The sequence below is a fragment of the Prunus avium genome, chromosome 8 (assembly GCF_965620075.1).
Source record: "Prunus avium chromosome 8, drPruAviu1.hap1.1, whole genome shotgun sequence".
Lineage (NCBI taxonomy): Eukaryota > Viridiplantae > Streptophyta > Magnoliopsida > Rosales > Rosaceae > Prunus > Prunus avium.
Window position 1 is genome coordinate 22,365,925 of NC_142291.1, and position 18,885 is coordinate 22,384,809.

An 18,885-nucleotide genomic window follows, 5' to 3' on the forward strand; every position below is an offset into this window, starting at 1 on the left:
TATGTATGAAAGTTTACCAAACGCTTTGATTACTCACAATACTTTTTCCAATGTAGTTTACTAAACACCTAACTGATTTTTTTCACAGTTGATTATTCTCGCAGCACAGCAGAAACAGTTTTTTTCAAAAGCACAGTAATGCCAAACTAGCCCTAAGAGAGATAGAGAGAGATGCTGCAAAAATCTCAGACTGGAGCGACCCATTTGAGATTACCCATTTGTATAAAATAGGTAAGAATTTCTCGGTAATCATTGCATAATACTAAAAGGAAAAAGTAGCTCTGAACTCACAAAACCATACAACAAGATAATTCTGATCAGCTAAACGCTGAGATTTTCACTTCATACCATGCCTAAATTAGTGTGTGTGTGTGAGAGAGAGAGAGTGTAAGAATCCATACTAAGTTGTACTATTAAACTATGAGAGAGAGAGAGAGAGAGAGAGAACAATCCATACTAAGTTGTACTATTAAACTATGGGGGCATCAAATATCTAATCTAACCCATCAACAATTCACCCTAAACTTTTGGCTTGATGGTCTGTACAAACTCAGTGAAGCAGCAAAACTCTTTCCTACTCAATTCACACTGGTTGCAGCCTGGTGAATTTCATCATATGCGCCCGTCTCCGCATTGAACGAGTACCTATATTTGGAAAGAAAGAAAAAACATGTATCAGGTTGCAAGACACATCTTTGGCAATTACATGAACCAACTTACCAACCCATTAACCAAAGTAGTGTAAAACTTCCTTTCACATCTATTCCAATAACTCAGTAGATTATGGTGGTCAAGCCAAACTCTCATTTAAATCTGTGTCATCTTTCTATTATTGTCCCCAACATTATCAGTAAATCCAGAAAGTTTTCAGTTGCTATGCTTTGAGTTGTCATGACTTGTAATTGGTAAGCCATGTTCCTGACCAATAAAACCCACCACACATAATGACAATTTCAGATGGAAACTACTTCAAATATAATGCACTTGAAGTCGAACACAACAGCTGTAAGTACTGCAAGTACCCCAAACAGACTTTATTTGCCATCTAAACCACTCTTGCTTTCCTTTTTTCTGGATGGGAGAATAAGTAATTGAAATTAGTGTGAAAGAACTGAGAATAAGTAATTGAAACTAACCACATAGTTACAATGAAGAAAGCAAGGTATGAAAGGCCCAGCCCAGATAATAACAGAACTGTATTTAAAATTTAGTGTGAAAGTGCAGCTAGATCCACTAATGTGCAATTTAAGAACTTAAAGGACGTAAGCCTAGAAACTTCTAACCCTTAGACTATATAAAGAACTGAGAATAAACCAGGACCTATCCAACTAACAAGTTACCAACCAGTATGAAAATTCAAAACATGCAAACAAAGACTTATCCACCCAAAAAAGAGCATTGCATAAAGAACAAAAGGCAATGGATGGATGACAGGACCCACCCCGAATTCATCGGAACCCGGAACAAATCCTGTGGTATTTCCGACATCAAATTGATGCCGGGCCCACTTACTAACGTCGTAATCTCTCTTCCAAATTAAGGAAAAGCGAAACGAGACTTTCTGCCGAAATTTCGGCACAATCTCCTCTAAAAAATGGACATTTCCCAAAATTTTCAACATGTTAAAAACAAAGTTTAAAATTCCCAAACTTCAGCATGCACAATAGAAAATCCATAACGATTAATACCAAGATAGTTCTCATATACACCTCAAGCATTTCTTTTAAAACTTCATAAATCTATAATCTCATGCAGTCAAAAGACTCACAATCATTCCTCTCATAAATCATGCTTTTCAATGTACAAAACGATACACCACCCAACACTATGTCATTTCATAAATCACTACAAGAAAAAACCTTTTCTGAGATCGGAGTTTTGGCGACCAACGCAACTTTGGTCGCCCAATAAAGTGATTAGCGAGGACATTTTGTAATTTCGTCGCCAAAAATTTCGTGAGATTTAGGCATGAGTTAAGACTTCAACCAACTGATTGGCGACAAAATATTTTCAAAGGACACTATTTCAACACTGATCATTGAGAGGTAGGCATCTAAAGTACTAAAACTACATTGTTTTACTTGTTTGGTCTTTTGGGTTTTCTGGCTGATTTTTAGACTAAATAAAAAATTTCCCAAACCCATCGATTCCCCCAATTCCATTCTCTGTGCTAAAATATGATATTGGGTTTGAATATGTTAGGTTCTTCTTTTATTCTTCTCCATAAGGAGGTATATATAAGAGTTCACATGAGTGATTTACAAGGAATTAGATCCAGTAAAGGATTAGGAAAGTATCTCCTAATTATACAATGATTTGACAACTATATAAAATAGGAAAGTAAATCCCTTAATTAATCAAGGAAATAAATCTATAAAATAGGAAAGTAAATCCCCTAATTAATCAAGGAAATAAATCTCCTTGATTAATTAGGAGACTCACTTCAACACTCTGGTACCCACTCTTCATCTCCCACACAACACAACCGACACCTTCAAGTCAATCCTCCATTGACGCTCACAGCACAATCCTTCGTCGATGACCAATCACTCATGTACCCATCCTCTCTTCCTACCCCTTCCAAATTTCTCATGCCATGAGTTATTTCCCATTCTCTCTTCCCCTCCAGATTTCTCTCCTCCACTTGCTGCTACATCAACACTCTCTAACTCAGGCAAATACCAGAGATTCTCTACAATCTCTTCACCCACAGACCAACTTGTTTATTTAACCAATTTTCTGTAATTATTTGATTTTGATTCGATAAAAATAAATCTGGTCTGTTTTTGTGATAATAAACGAGGTCGTAGACAGCCCCTCAACCACTGAGCTGACAAAGTCCTCCTTCACGACTTCTTCATCTGCTGCTTCTATGTTAGGTATAGGTATGACAACTAGTTTCTCTGTTTTTAATTTTTTGGCTGTGCAAGCCGACATCATAAAAGTATGAAATGGATCATCGTCTTTTTGTTTGTTGGTAGATTCTTTGTCTGCCTTGCACCTTAGAACCATTCCTTCTGTACATGCTAGCCTTTTAAAATTGAATGAATCAGATCTAACAAACAAGCACCCATTTCCCCATCTCCTTCCACTTCATTCAATTGAGGTCTATCTCTCAGTTTCATTTTTTTTATTTTTTGTGCAATTGAATTGGTGGGGGTGCTTATATTTTTGGGTGGTTTTTCAGTTAAGTGTTGGAATTGGTTGTGATTTCCTTTATTAATATTCAGACATTTTGGTGCTGCTAGCACTTGGAATTAATGTACTGTTGTCTCAGCTCTGCCAAGGACTTAAGCACTATTGTTGTACTCAAATAAGCATATCCACTCTCTGCCCCCAGACTATCTACCCTTCAGTTCTCATTTTCATATCAATTTTCTCTGTTTTTGTCCACTGATAATGGTTCTAGACTCAAATAAAAAGAAAAAACACACAATTAATAATTAAAAAAAAGATTATGAAAAACCAAAATTACTTGCTAAAGCAAATAAATATCACAAAATACACAAGAATTAAAATACAAGACTGTTTCAAAAAAAAAAAAAATACATAAACCAAATAAAATCATGGAGCACTTCCTAATTCCATAATAGGATCCTATAGTTTTGTCCTCTAGATCTCTTCTCTCGGGTTTTCACGCATCGCTTCTTGGGGCTCATCACTTGAGCCTCTAAAGATCACACCCTTCTCTCTTGAACTTCTCTCGTGATCTCGTTTGCGCTTCCCTGGACTCCCCAAGGCCTCCAGCTGTTTTTGCATGTCTTTAGAATAAAAATGGTACCATTTTTAGTAGATTTTCATTTTCTACATACAATATTTGAAGCTGGCGTTGGTTCTCCTTTGCCGTCTTTGCCCTATCCTTTTTCAATCGTTTGATGTCATGCTGATAATCATCAACCAAATTCCGCTATGCCACCAACTGAGCTCTCAGCACTTGCACCTCATGAGATTTCGCAATGAGGCGAGGCCCATGCCCCACACTTGCAATAGATGCCACACTTTGTACGCTTAGTGCCATGACATCGCTCACTAACCGGTTGTCATCCCTCGTTCTCATCATCACGTGCAAATCCCTAAGAGTCACCAAACTCCTCGCAACTCTAATGGCAACATTATTGTCAATGAGTAAAGAGTCGTTTACTGTCACTGGCCCTCGTGAGGAAACAAAGTAGGGCATCCAAACAAGTGCAGCTCCTTGTTCCCATGTCTGTGTTGGCGGAGCGAGGTTAAGATCAAGTTGGGAAGGAATACGACATTTTCTTTCTGCTTTTTTTTCCTCTTTTCTTCTTTCTTTTCTCACTTTTGCGTGGTGGTATTTTTTCCTTCGTTTCCTTTTATAGACGTCAATTATGACAAACCTTAGCATTTTCTGGCTTTCCCACGTTCCTCGAGCTCCACAGCCTTCTGGCTATACAACCATCCCCAACTAATTTGTTGCGACATGTCCTTTCTGAACTAGTGCGTTCAACAAAGTCATCACGACTTCCCATGACATCCGTAATTTCCGCTTGGGCCCACTCTGTCTTGTCACGTCTCACCATAGTCCGACAAAGCCCGAGTCTCCTTCTACAACCCCATTAATATCTCTCCCTCTGCTTCTCTGCCTTCTCACCAATCTCTCTCACCGATTCTCCAGATATTTCCTCAAACGCTTAATACTTGCGAAGCTTGCAAGTTCTTCGAAAGAAAATGTGAGAAAGGATGCATTTTTGCACCGTATTTCATGCATGACGAGGCTGTTACGAATTTCTCCTCCATCCACAATGTCTTTGACGCAAGCAAAATGTCAAAGATTCTATCTGAGCTTCCAATGAGTGAGCGCACTGTTACGACATGGACGATGACAGTTGAAGCTCAAGCCAAGGTTACCGATCCCATATATGGCTGTATTTCCTATATTTTATATCTCCGACAACAAGTTAATTAATACCTTTTGACCATGAACTTATGGAAAACTAGATATATTCAATTAATCGATGAGTATATATATGATTTTTTTTTTATTTTTAAACTTTGCAGGTGTTGAACATACAAGCACAGTTGGATGAAGCACATGTACAGTTAGCTTGCGCAGTTGCTCCTGTTGCAAACCGTAATGAGCAAGTTTCAATGACAAACCTTAATCAAGCTCTGAAAAATAGTAACAAGCAAGCTGCAGTGGCAAACCCTACTTAGTTTGAAAGTTTACCACAATTCAATTTAACCCATACTAAATGGGAGTTATGAAAATTCAGTGAATATTCCAACAGAAAATGTCTCAAATGGTTGGGTCAATAATGAGGGTACTTAGTCCATGTCTTTTTTGGACATGGAATGGAGTTTTGAGGATGTTGATGAATTACTTGTAGATCCGTGGTTTTCAACATATATATCCAACATTATAGAAGGAAACTATCATTTACATTTTATGGAAACTATCATTTTCACTCCCACTCAATATGGGTTGAACTGAATTGTGGTAAACTTTCAAACTCAGTAGGGTTTGCCACTGCAGCTTGCTCGTTACTATTTTTCAGAGCTTGATTAAGGTTTGTTATTGAAGCTTGTTCATTAGGGTTTGCAACAGGTAGAGGTGGTAATATTGTACACGACCCGTTAACATGACACGAATTCGCACGAAAAAATCAATATTCAGGTCTGAGTTAACGTGTCGTGTTGATATTGAGTTGACCCGTTAGCCAACCGTTAAGCTATCGTGTTGTGTCGTGCTAATTCACGAATACCCGTTAACCCGTTAAATACAAGGGCGTTTTTCCCGGTAAGCTATCGTGTTGTGTCGTGCTAATTCGCGAATACCCGTTAAATACAAGGGCAATTTTTGTAAATCTCTCTCTCTCTCTCTCTCTCTCTCTCTCTCTCTCTCTCTCTCTCTCTCTCAACTTGAGAGTCTTAAGCAGCCACCACACCACCCATCATGACCCACCCCAGCCACCTCCCCCTTCTATCTCCCTCCCTCATCCTCTTCGACGACTCTTCTTCCTCCACTCCCACCATCTCCGCTGCCCAAACCTATGAGGGCCACTCGCAGGGCATCTCCAATCTCACCTTCGAACTCATCTATGGATTGTGTTGATTTTTTAATTGATTAAAATTTCTATTTTTGTTTTTATTTTTATATTTTTAAATTTTTAACAGATTATCGTGTCGTGTCGTGTGATTCGCGAATTGTAACGGTTTCGTGTCCGACATTTTCAACCCATTTTCTTATCGTGTTGTGTCGTATCAACCTGTTAAGAAAATTAGGTTGACACAAACACTAAAAAAATGACACGAATGCCAACTCTAGGTTCGACATTTTCAACCCGTTTTCTTATCGTGTCGTGTCGTATCAACCTGTTCAGAAAATTAGGTTGACACAAACACTAAAAAAATGACACGAATGCCAACTCTAGCAACAGGAGCAATTGCGCAAGCTAACTGTACATGTTCTTCATCCAACTGTGCTTGTATTTTCAGCACCTGCAAAGTTCAAAGAAAAATCATATATATACTCACCGATTAATTGAATATATATAGTTTTCCACAAGTTTAAGGCCAAAGGGTATTAATTAACCTGTTGTTGGAGATATAAAATATAGGAAATACAGCAATATATGGGATCGGGAACCCTGGCTTGAGCTTCAATTGTCATCGTCCATGTTGCAATGGAGCGCTCACTCATTAGAAGCACAGATAGAATCTTTGACATTTTGCTTGCGCCAAAGACATTGTGGATTGAGGAGAAATTTGTAATAGCCTCGTCATGCATGACATACGATGCAAAAATGCAATATTTCATACATTTTCTTTTGAAGAACATGTAAGCTCCACAAATATTAAGCATTCGAGGAAACATCTGGAGAATCAGTGAGGGAGAGATTGCAGAGAAGGCAGAGAAGCAGAGGGAGAGATATTATTGGGGTTGTGGAAGGAGACCGGGGGTTTGTCGAGCTATGGTGAGACGTGACAAGACAGAGTGTGCCCAAGCAAAACTTACTGATGTCATGGAAAGCCATGACGACTTTGCGAACGCATTCATTCAGAAAGGACATGTCGCGACAAATTAGTTGGGGACGGCTGGAAAGCCAGAAAGCTGTGGAGCTCGAGGAACGTGGGAAAACCAGAAAATTCTAAGGTTTGTCATAATTGACGTCTATATAAGGAAACGAAGGAAAAAATCACAATGACGTAGAAGAGATAAAAGAAAGAAGAAAAGAGAGGAGAGAAAAAAAAAAAAAAGCAGAAAGAAAATGTCGTATTCCTTCCCAACTTGATCTTAACCTCGCTCCGCCTACTTTGCTTCCTCATGAGGACCAGTGACAGTAAACGACTCTTTACTCCTTGACAACGATGTTGCTATTAGAGTTGCGAGGAGTTTGGTGACTCCTAGGGATTTGCACGTGATGAGAACGAGGGATGACAATCGGTTAGTAAGCGATGTCATGGCACTGAGCGTACAAAGTGCGGCATCTATTGCAAGTGTGGGGCATAGGCATCGCCTCATTGCGAAATCCCATGAGGTGCAAGTGTTGAGAGCTCAGTTGGTGGCAGAGCGGAGTTTGGTTGATGATTATCAGCATAACATCAAAAGATTGAAAAAGGATAGGGCAAAGACGGCAGAGGAGAACCGACGCCAGCTTCAAATATTGTATGCAGAAAATGAAAATCTCCTAAAAATGGTAGATTTTTATTCTAAAGACATGCAAAAACAGCTGGAGGCCTTGGAGAGCCCAGGGAAGCGCAAGCGAGATCACGAGAGGAGTTCAAAATAGAAAGGTGTGATCTTTGGAGGCTCAAGTGATGAGCCCCAAGAAGCGATGCGTGAAAACCTGAGAGGAGATTTAGAGGGCAAAACTAAAGGCTCCTATTATGAAATTAGAGCAACTCCACCCATTTGCCATTTGCCATGGCAAAGGCGGGGCTAGGGCAGCCACTATTCAAGTGAATAGTGGTTGCCCTTGCAAAAAGCAATGTGTGTTTCCATCCGTTGACATGGCAAAAGGCAATTACTATTCATTTTTTTGTTTTTTTCACAAATTTTTTTTACCTTAATAATTAATTTGGATAATATTTCGGATAAGTTTTTTTTTTAAAAAAAAACCTAAAGAATTAACTTTGAGAATATTTCGGATAAGATTTCTTTTAATTATATTTTGTTTGATGTATTGAATGTGTTGAAAATTTTGTGTAGAAAATGAAAAATAATAGAAGGAGAAGAAATTATAAGAGGATTTTGTGTTGAAAATGAAAAAGAATGGTAGGTATTTATAGAAGAACAGTTCAGAACATTTTGGTGAATATTTTAAAAAAATTTGAATTTTTTTCACATTTTTTTTTCCCAAAAAAAGCTCAGCCATTGGATTTGGAAAAAAAAAAACCCATTGGAGCACCAGAACACGCCACATGCCGCATGACGTCACCTCCCCCTCGGGCTGCAGGTCGGGCGAAACTTGCCTTCGGGCCAGCCCGTCTTCGTGGGTCCCACTCCCAGCCCGGGCTTGGGCTCCTCGCTGGAACTGGATTCCCCCCCCCTGACAGAGGCTGGGCTTACCGCTGGAGTTGCTCTTAGAGCGATTCCACCGGATAGCCCTGGGGGGGGGGGCCCAAAAAACAAAAACCCAGTTCCAGCAAGGAGCCCAAGCCCGGGCTGGGAGTGGGACCCACGAAGTCGGCTGGCCCGAACGCCAGTTTTGCCCGAGCTCGAGCCCGAGGGGTGATGACGTCAGGCGCGACGTCATCGCGCGGTTTAAATTTTTTTAACGTTGTCGCGTGCAATGCACGCGCCAACGCTAAAAAAAATTTAAACTCGCGTGCTCTAACGTCAGCCCTGCGCAAGCTCCAACGGGTAGAAGACAGGTGTCAAGGCCTAGGCGCTCCGATCTGCTTCTCTCCTCCAATCCAACGGCTGTCATTTTTTTGGCAATAAAATTATGAAAAAAATTCGAATTTTTTTTAAAAAAATACCAAAATATTCTAAATTTTTTTTTTTCTATAAATACCTTTCAATACCCTTCACTTTCAACACCAATCCTCATACATTTTCTTCTACTTCTACTATTATTCACTCTTTACTCAACATTTTCCTCTCTTTCAAATTGTATTTTTATTTCTTATATTTATGGCTTCTTCTATCGAAACCGGAGGGGCATGGAGCACCATGGAAGATGTTTCCTTATGTGAGGCTTGGCTCCAAATTTGTCATTGCCCCGTGTCAGGCAATGAGATGAAATTTTTTCATATGTGGAAAAAAAATTCATGCCGAATTTTGTGAAAAAATTCTGGGGTCGACTCGTACGAAAATGGCATTGTCTAGTAGATGTAAAATTCTCAATAAAGAGTTGGGAAAATGGAGGGATGCCTTGGCAAAAGCGATGGACAACTATAGAAGCGAGGAAAATCTTAGTAACGAGGTAAGTATTTTGTAATTTTCGTTTTTTTAAGTTTAATGTCCTAATATATATATATATATATATATATATATATATATATATATATATATATATATATATATATATATATATATATATATATATATATATTTTTATTTTTTATTTTTTTTAATTATTTATTTTTATGTTTATTGCATTTTCAATATTTTGTTAATATTTCTTGCATTTCCAATTGTTTCTTAATATTTCTTGCACTTCCAATATATTTGTAAGGTTAATTGCATTTCCATTATTTTATTTTTTTTGTTACTTGCATATCCAATATATTTTAAATATTTCTTGCATGTCCATTATTTTTTTGTAGTAGATGATTCAAGCACAAATGTGGTCTAGTTCAATTGGACAAGGCAAAAAAAGTTTCAACCATCATGAATGTTAGGACGTGGTGAAAAATTGCAAATGCTTCAGAATAATTCCCACGGGTCCCGCCGTTATGTTAAACGAGACGCCACTCCGTGATTCAATGACATCGGATCCACCTGTCGATTAACCTATGAGTCAAGACTCACCCATCGAAAAGGAATAGAGGCCCATTGGCCAAAAGGCTGCGAAGGCAAAGAAACAGGGTAATTCGAGTAGTAATACATCAAAAAATTTGGAGGAAATTGCAAGGCAGAGCGCCATAAGAGTTGAAATGGAGCAGAAACGCCAAGAGAACGAGATGGCAATGCAAGCACAATATGCACAAGAAAGGGAGTATTTGCGCAAAAAAGAGATGGACAAGACAGATCGGGAAACCATGGCGATGGATACAAGCCATATGTCCCCTAAAACAAAACAATTTTGGAAGCTAGAACAAAGGGATGTTATGAAAAGAAGACTTTTCCAGGATGATGGGCCTAGCAACACGGATTGGTTAAATGAAAACCATTAAATTAGTTGGCATACCTTTTATGTATTTGTATTTTTCATGTTTTCTATTAAAGTTCTTGTAATTCATGTATTTTATTTTAGTAGTAGTAATTCTTAATGACTTGTATTGGCTTTCTTTATTTAATAAACAAAGCATTCAATAAAATACCTTTTTATTCAACATATTCCATACATCAAACAAAACATAATTAAAAGGAAAAACCACAACCAAAGCATAATAAAAAATAAAATAAAACTACAAACAAGGCACAATAATAATAACAAACCACAATCAAACCATAATATATAAAAAACAACACAACCAAACCATAATAAATAAAAAACAACACAACCAAACCATAACTAAATAAAACCTAGCCAAAGCATCTATTCTCCATCATTCATCTTCATTGCCTTTCACTGCCCATAGATGCTCCATCAAGTCAAGTTGACGCCTTTCATGAATATACGAAGATTGCATCTTTGTATATCGATCTATCATACGGGTCATGAAACGACCATCCCTAACCAACGGATCCGGCTCAAACGGTTCTCCACTTGACCCCATGGGCCTTTCATAAATTCGTGTCAAGGCCGTGCTCATGGGATCCGGTTCGTAGACCTCTGCAGCTTCATAATCATACTCATCCTCCACAATCATATTATGGAGGATGATGCAAGTTATCATAATGCTTGGCAAACTTGTGTTCATTCTTGCAGGAATTCATATCGTTGTTTGAGAAGCATGAGTTGTATCTTCATGGCTATTTCACACACACACCTTGAGCATGATTTGAGTGAGATTGTGGTAGCACTTGAATAATGTTTAGAACTTCCTTAGTGTTTGTTTTGTTCCTTATTGAGCCATGTCTACGAAGTTTAAAATTTCTGTCTGGTTGGAAGGTTAACGTTTTTTTTTTGTTTTTTGTTTTTTGTTTTTTTTGGTTTTTCTTAAGGACTAACAAATCTATTAAGTTTTCTAACCATTTTGTTTTGTAGAGTTAGAAAAACGTTTGTGGGTATCGTATCTGTTAAACCCTCAGGAGACACAACTCCTCCTACTAGGGATGCCTAGAGGTTTAAAGGCTTGTTGCATACGCTCAATGCAATCGAGTTACCTACGAAAGTGGTTTAGTTAACTTCTTGTTTTGTTTTTATCTTTGTTTTTCTTTTATTTTGCTCGAGGACTAGCAAAATCTAAGTTTGGGGGTGTGTTAAGCTCATAATTTCATACATATACATGCCCAAATTTACTTACTTCTTTTGCTTAGTTTCTTATAATTTTGAGTTATTTGCCTCCCTTTGTGTGTTTTGTAGGCCAAAAGAGCAAGAGAGCATAATTCATGCAATTCAAGCATGTTAAGGCCTAATTTGGATGAAGGGAAGAAGAGCTTAAAGACAAACTCATTTTGGCTACAGCCCCCTTCCAGTCCAGTTCCGTAGGTCATATTGCAAGCTTTGTTTCAGCAACCTACATAGCTCGGATGAGGCAACATTCTTCATGAAAGTTGTTCCAATGGGTGTATACTATAACATATCCAAAATTCAGCCCCATTGGATAAATATGGAGTCTGTTACCTAGCAAACACTGAACCATGCTCAGGATGGATTTTTGTCAGCGAGCAAAACGAGTTAGCAATTTGTTTCGGCCTTAACTTCCTCCTCCGAGCTTGGATTGGGCCAATACTTGTGTGGTTGGATCATACACATTCTGAACTTCACAATGGACATCTTAAAGTCTTCATTTGATTCAGCCTAGCCCAATTCGTAAGCCCTTGAAGTTGCTGGTCATGCTGACCTCAGGATGAGCTGGTTGGAAGCTTGGTCATGGTGAGCTAGGCATGAGCTATTGAGCTGGTTGGAAGCTTGGTCATGGTGACATGAAGATGAGCTAGGGCTGCTGGTAGGATTTATTGGTGAAGTGCATCAACCAATTCAGATTTTCTAATTCAAGTGCATCAACCAATTCAGATTTTATAATACAAGTGTTGTATGCATTAGCCATATTGAATTCAGATTTTCACTTCCCCTAGGCCTATAAATAGGGATGTTCTCTAAGTTTGTAAACACACCCCAAGGGGGGGAGCTCTCAAACACTTCTCTAGAGCTCCCTTCCCTTCTCTCCCTCAAATACTCTTAATTTTGCTTTCTAGTTCTCAATTCTAGCTTTCCTTTTGCCTCTTAGTTGTAATTTATTTTTCTTTGTTATGTAAATTCTTTTCTTAAGTTTTCAAGTTTCAATTATGGTTTTTGTTCTTATTCATTATGCATATAAGTTAATATGCTAGTTTGAATGATTGGTCACCATTTAGGCTTGCATGTTAGCTATCTTGGTTTGAATTAAGAGTATACACCATGCTTTAATTCGAATTGAACTATGAATAGGAAGAGTATGTATGGACATTCGACAACAGGGATTAGATACATACTTGGTTGTTTAAAATGTTCTTCTATACTTAATGGGTTCCTAATGCTTAATTTTAGGTTAGACAACAAATGATCAAATTAGGGAATTAGGAACACAAGGTTATGACCAAACACCATGGCTTAATCATACTTTAGCTAGAATCAATCCGTTAATCTAATTGAACTTGGGAATTTATTTGCCTAGGGGAAGTGAAAATCGGAATTCAATATGGCTAATGCATACAACACTTGTATTATAAAATCTGAATTGGTTGATGCACTTGAATTAGAAAATCTGAATTGGTTGATGCACTTCACCAATAAATCCCACCAGCAGCCCTAGCTCATCTTCATGTCACCATGACCAAGCTTCCAACCAGCTCAATAGCTCATGCCTATCTCACCATGACCAAGCTTCCAACCAGCTCATCCTGAGGTCAGCATGACCAGCAACTTCAAGGGCTTACGAATTAGGCTAGGCTGAATCAAATGAAGACTTTAAGATGTCCATTGTGAAGTTCAGAATGTGTATGATCCAACCACACAAGTATTGGCCTAATCCAAGCTCGGAGGAGGAAGTTAAGGCCGAAACAAATTGCTAACTCGTTTTGCTCGCTGACAAAAATCCATCCTAAGCATGGTTCAGTGTTTGCTAGGTAACAGACTCCATATTTATCCAATGGGGCTGAATTTTGGATATGTTATAGTATACACCCATTGGAACAACTTTCATGAAGAATGTTGCCTCATCCGAGCTATGTAGGTTGCTGAAACAAAGCTTGCAATATGACCTACGGAACTGGACTGGCAGGGGGCTGTAGCCAAAATGAGTGTCTTTAAGCTCTTCTTCCCTTCATCCAAATTAGGCCTTAACATGCTTGAATTGCATGAATTATGCTCTCTTGCTCTTTTGGCCTACAAAACACACAAAGGGAGGCAAATAACTCAAAATTATAAGAAACTAAGCAAAAGAAGTAAGTAAATTTGGGCATGTATATGTATGAAATTGTGAGCTTAACAAAGACCGGGAATTGACCCAGCACGTTGAGGTCATTTTGGGATCCAGCAACTCCAAAGAAGGCATGTCAAACCCATGTGTCGAAGTCAGCAACGGCTTCAAGGATGATAATTTTTTGGCCTTTTCTATTTCCGTAATCACCTTGCCAGACAGTTGGGCAATTCTTCCGTTGCCAGTGCATGCAGTCGATGCTACCAATCATTCCTGGAAATCCTCGAGATTCGGCTTTTTGTAGAAGCCGTTGGAGGTCCCTGGGAGTAGGTCTGCGCAGGTAGTCCCTAGTGTACAGAGTTTCAACTGCATCACAAAATCTTACTAAGGCCTCCAACGTAGTGGACTTCCCCATCCGGGCAATCTCATCCACCTGATCAGCAGATGCTCCATACGCCAACATTTGTATAACAGTTGTAAGCTTTTGCTCCGGAAGAAGTCCGAAAACCCTAGCAGCATCACACTTTTGAACAAAGTATGCATCATAATTGCAAATATCATGCATAACTTTATTGAACAAATGGGGTTGCATTCTATATCGCCTTCGAAAATCAACATCAGAGTACAAACAAGTTGGGATAAAATAATCTTCCAAAAGATTCTTACCCCGAGACTGCCTATGTCTGTCCACATTCCGGCAACGGCCGACTTGTGAACCACGGCGGCGACCTTGGTTCTCTTCATCAAGCAAAGCCACTGCTATGACAACTTGTTCATCTTCTTCTCTCTGCAACATATTTCTTTCTTATGCTCTACAGCTTCTCTCATTTGTTTCTCGCTCTTGCCTCTCCAAGCATCTCCTAAAATCTTCCATTTGAGAATGGAGTATAAATTCTAAACTCTCATAAATGAAAATATAGAAAGATGTGGTGTGAGAGGTATCCCTGTGGGCTAAGCTATTTAAGGGGGCAGGATTAACGTGGGGTCACTTCGCAACATGTAGTGCGATGCTTGAATCTAGGCTAAATTTCTTTGGTGGTAAGAGGAAGGGTTCAGTGTTGGGAAATTGCGCCATGATGGCAATCTTCTGGGTTATTTGGGGGGAAAGAAATAGGAGAATCTTTGAGGATGTGGTTGGGGATGAGGTTGAGCAGGTGTGGGATCGTATCCGAGTCTGGGCCTCTCTTTGGGCTTCTGTTTCAGCATAGTTTAGGGAGTTTAGTTTCCAGCTCATCCATCTAGATTGGAAAGCGATAGCTATGTAGTGTAGAGTTTTACCTATCTAATTGTGTGGTGGCCTCCTTGGCCATCTCCTATTTTGTTGGTGTGTGTTGCTTTATTGAATAATATTGTCTCTTTTTAAAAAAAAAAATGTGGTGTGAGAGGTATGAGATGACCCTCTAGTTTTATAGAAAATTTTGGCCAGATAGAGATGCCACGTGGCTTGATTTGATTGGATGAAAATCTTATATGAAATTTGAAATTCATCCGAAATTTGAAATTTGAACCCAAAAATCTTATCCGGAAATTTTATCCGATTATGAATAGTCTTGACATGTAGGAACCCAAAAATCTTATCCGAAAATATTATCCAAATTAATTATTGAGGTAAAAAAAATTGTGAAAAAAACAAAAAATTGAATAGTAATTGCCCTTTGCCATGGCAACGGGTGGAAACACACAATACTATTTGCAAGGGCAACTACTATTCACGTGAATAGTGGCTCCCTAACTCCCTCCTTGCCATGGCAAAGGGCAAATGGGTGGAGTTGCTCTTAGGAAGTGCTCCATGATTTTGTTTGGTTTTTGTAATTTTTGTAATTTTTTAAATTTTATTTTTGAAACCGTCTAGTATTTTAATGCTTGTGTATTTTGTGATATTTATTTGCTTTAGCAAGTAATTTTGGTTTTTCTTATTTTTTTATTATTATTATTAATTTTGTTTTTTTTCTCTTTTTATTTGAGTCTTGAAACCATAATCAATGGACAGAAACAGAGAAAATTGATAAGGAAAATGAGAATTGAAGGGTAGATAGTCTGGGGCAGAGAGTGGGTATGCTTAACAAGATCCTGGAGACTCAAGATTAACCAATAACTTCTCCGAGAACATGACTTAACAAACATACACTTCTACAATTGCAGAAACTAGCAAAGAAATCATCTCATTTCAGTGAAATGCGAAAACTAAAAGGAGCTAGCCCACTAAAGAAGAAGCTATGTACATGTGTCTAGTATAATCATTTAAAAAGTACACAAAAATGGAACAGCTAGAAACATACATGGAAAAATAAAAAAACATGGACCTAGATCTGATTTTACGAAAGCAAAACATGGCAAATAACTTAAGTTTGGGAGAGGTTGAGACCAAATTATACTCAAAGTATGTCACTATAGGCAAAGACTAATTGTTTACAAATCTTCAACATGGGTGAACTGAAAATCAGGTGTTTAATTCATAGTATGAGTCCCAATAGAACTGATGAAATCTCAAATTGAAAAGCTGGGCTTTCTGATATAAGGAGCAATAAAGACGTATAAGAGGAGATCTTAAATCTTATGCTTCATATAAAAAGTTGAACAAGACATGTAATTCAAATATTAAAAAAACAGAACAAGAACAAATGAGCTTGAAGCCAATGCATAGGAACTCACCAATTTGGTAGGTATGTGGCAGGAATAGGGACTCCAACTCTGGAGCTGTTTGAATACACGACTGCAATAAAGAACACCACAACTAATGAATTATTCTGAAATAAACCCAACCATCTCTAAATATATGAGTACAATCTGCTACCTACCTTAGTATACATAACAGGAGAAACTCCATATAGTAGAACAATAGGAGGAAAATAAAGAGGGTATCTTGTTTTTCATTCAATAGTAAGCTCTGTGGGTTACGTCGCAGCTCATTGCGCTACACTCGGCTTAGATATGCATTTCATACTAAAAAAAAAAAGTCAATATCTAAGAAATTAATATAGGTATTTGCAGTCATCAAATAAGTTCATGTGTATAACAGATTCTTAGAAACTTATTGCTTCAAATGAGAATTTGGTTCGGTTTCAAAAAGCAAAAAGCAATTCCTTATAGCTAAATCTTCTAGCCAAATCAAAATGGCTACTGCTACATCAAACCAGAGAAAGAGCTCCTCAACCTGATTACCAATTCACAATCTCCACTAACCAATAATGAGAATAAATTTCATCTTAGATGTTTGAAAATCAGATACGCAAGTCCAACTTCCTAATCCTAGTCATGTTAGACCCACTCTTTTCTTAGGCATTTTCCTACTAGCAAGAAAGCAAAAACATAAATGTCCAACTTCAAAATCCTAGTCATGTTAGAAAAACTCAACCAAAGGACATATGTATAATGTGTAACAGCAACCTTTAGAATACTCGCTTCTTCTCAGTTGACCTTTAAACACCGGCAAAGAGATCTTTTAAAATGGAAACAGGGGAATACAAAATTACATCAATAACTGATACTTAATCACAGTACATAACCAAATATCTTTTGCAGACTAGAGACCTTATCAATTTAAGTGAATTCATTGAAGTCCTCCGACATATGAAAAGAGAAGGAAAAAAATTTATAATTCAGGGTTCTTTAAAAATTAAGTTTCAAAAGAATATGAGCCAAACAAGAATTTTTAAAAGGCACAACAACGAAATAAAATTGTGGCACAATTTTTTATTTCTAATAAAGGGAGGGAAAACAAAGGATGCTCAAACCTGCCATCTGCAACAACAAATTCACAGCCTGGCGTTGGTCCCTTGGTTGTCTGAAGGGGCCTTCAAGTCCTTAATAGCTACAATTTTCAAATGGCAGTGCTCAATGAAGGTTGCTTCTCTTTTATTTCTTTTCACAGTTTACATAAATGAAATATAAAAAGACCTTAAGATTTAAGTTCTGGAATGAAGGCTTAACAAAGAAATCTGAAAAATGCTGAATCATTGCAAGATCCCACAAAGAAACAAAGCATCAATTACAAGACACTACCAGGCAACGCAAGTACAAGAAATCTTTATATATAAAAAAAGTAAATCTTACCATTTCCATGATTCCAAACTCGTAACTCAAAATATTTAGAGAAGTTTTCATACCTAATATAGAGGCAGCAGATGAGAAGTGGTTGATGGATCGTCGACCACCTCGTTAATAAGACAAAAACCAACCAAAATTTATTTTTACAGAATCAAAATCAAATAATTATAGAAAAATAGTTAAATAAACAAAATAATAATAAAAGCACCTTTGAATCAGAGTTGGTATGTGGCTGAGCACATTGCAGAGAATCTCTAGTATATGTTGCTGTAGCAGCAAGTGGTCGGTATCGAAGAAGGATGATTTTGGGAAAGAAAGTGAGAAATAAGGGCCATGAGAAATCTGAAGGGGGATGAAGAGATAGTGGGTATATAAGTGATTGGCCGGCATCGATGGAATTTCATTGCGAGCGTCCATGGAGGACTAAGTTGAAGGCATCGGTGGTAGGCCTGGGCGCGGTCCAGTTTGGACCGGTTTTCGCTTAAAATTGTAACCGAAACTGCACTGTTCATCCGGTCCGGTTTGATCCGGTTTTTAACTAAAATGAGTGGCAAAACTGAACTAATTCGGACCTATAAAGACCGTTTTGGTTCTTCCGGTTCACGGTTTCAATACTGGTTTTTTTTTTCCTTACATGCACATATCTAATCGCTTCCTCTGCAACCGAAAAACCCTATAAGAAAAATCTCAAATATAAACAAAGGAATACAAATAAACCAAGCTAAAAACATATTAAAAAATAACATATCTAAACTGCTAAACATATTCAACAAACAAATGCCCATATATCTAATTTTAGATCTACAAGAAGAAAGAGAGAGAGAGAGAGAAACAGAAATAAACCAAACACCAGAGAAAGAGAAGAAAATCGCAGAGAGAGAAGGAGAAAAACCTGTGCAAGAGAAGAAAACTGCACCAGAGAAAGAGAGAGGAAAAAGAGAGAAAAAAAAAAAGGAAGAAGAGAAGGAGAGAGAGGGAGAGAAAAAGAAGAGGAAGAAGAGACGGAGAGAGAGGGAGAAAAAGAGAAAAGGAAGAAGATGAGATGGATAGAAAAAAAAATGATAGGAAGAAGACGAAGAAGAGACTTAGAGTGAGGGAGAAAAAGAAACATGAAGAAAGAAGAAAGAAAAGTGGGGGAGATGAAAAGATGAATCTGACAGTAAAAATAAAGTAACATTGAAAAGATGAATCTGACAGGAAAAA

The 18,885-nt window shown here is 37.9% G+C and overlaps 1 protein-coding gene and 1 pseudogene across 35 annotated transcripts; one reads left to right on the top strand and one right to left on the bottom strand.

Annotated features, from left to right (window-relative positions):
• Positions 1–263: 263 nt before the first annotated feature.
• On the bottom strand, positions 264–18,774 carry LOC110752911 (uncharacterized). 35 transcript variants are annotated; one of them, XR_015826148.1, is made up of 8 exons: positions 18,575–18,772; positions 17,891–18,355; positions 17,742–17,789; positions 17,370–17,446; positions 16,434–16,578; positions 16,288–16,348; positions 721–1,071; positions 264–645 (listed from the first exon to the last, which is right to left on the bottom strand). XR_015826148.1 is itself a non-coding variant. In XM_088245149.1 (7 exons), the coding sequence occupies exons 6-7, from the start codon at positions 14,429–14,431 to the stop codon at positions 13,579–13,581; spliced, it is 609 nt and encodes a 202-aa protein (XP_088101275.1). In that variant the 5' UTR covers positions 14,432–14,495; positions 16,288–16,348; positions 17,023–17,446; positions 17,742–17,789; positions 17,891–18,355; positions 18,575–18,774; the 3' UTR covers positions 10,316–13,578. The 35 variants fall into 35 exon arrangements, 2 of the variants coding, with proteins under 2 accessions (XP_088101276.1, XP_088101275.1); XR_002526063.2 differs by lacking the exon at positions 16,434–16,578 and having other exon boundaries at positions 17,023–17,446; XR_015826146.1 differs by lacking the exon at positions 16,434–16,578 and having other exon boundaries at positions 18,575–18,770.
• LOC148292323 (uncharacterized) lies at positions 7,377–9,887 on the top strand (annotated as a pseudogene).
• Positions 18,775–18,885: the final 111 nt, after the last annotated feature.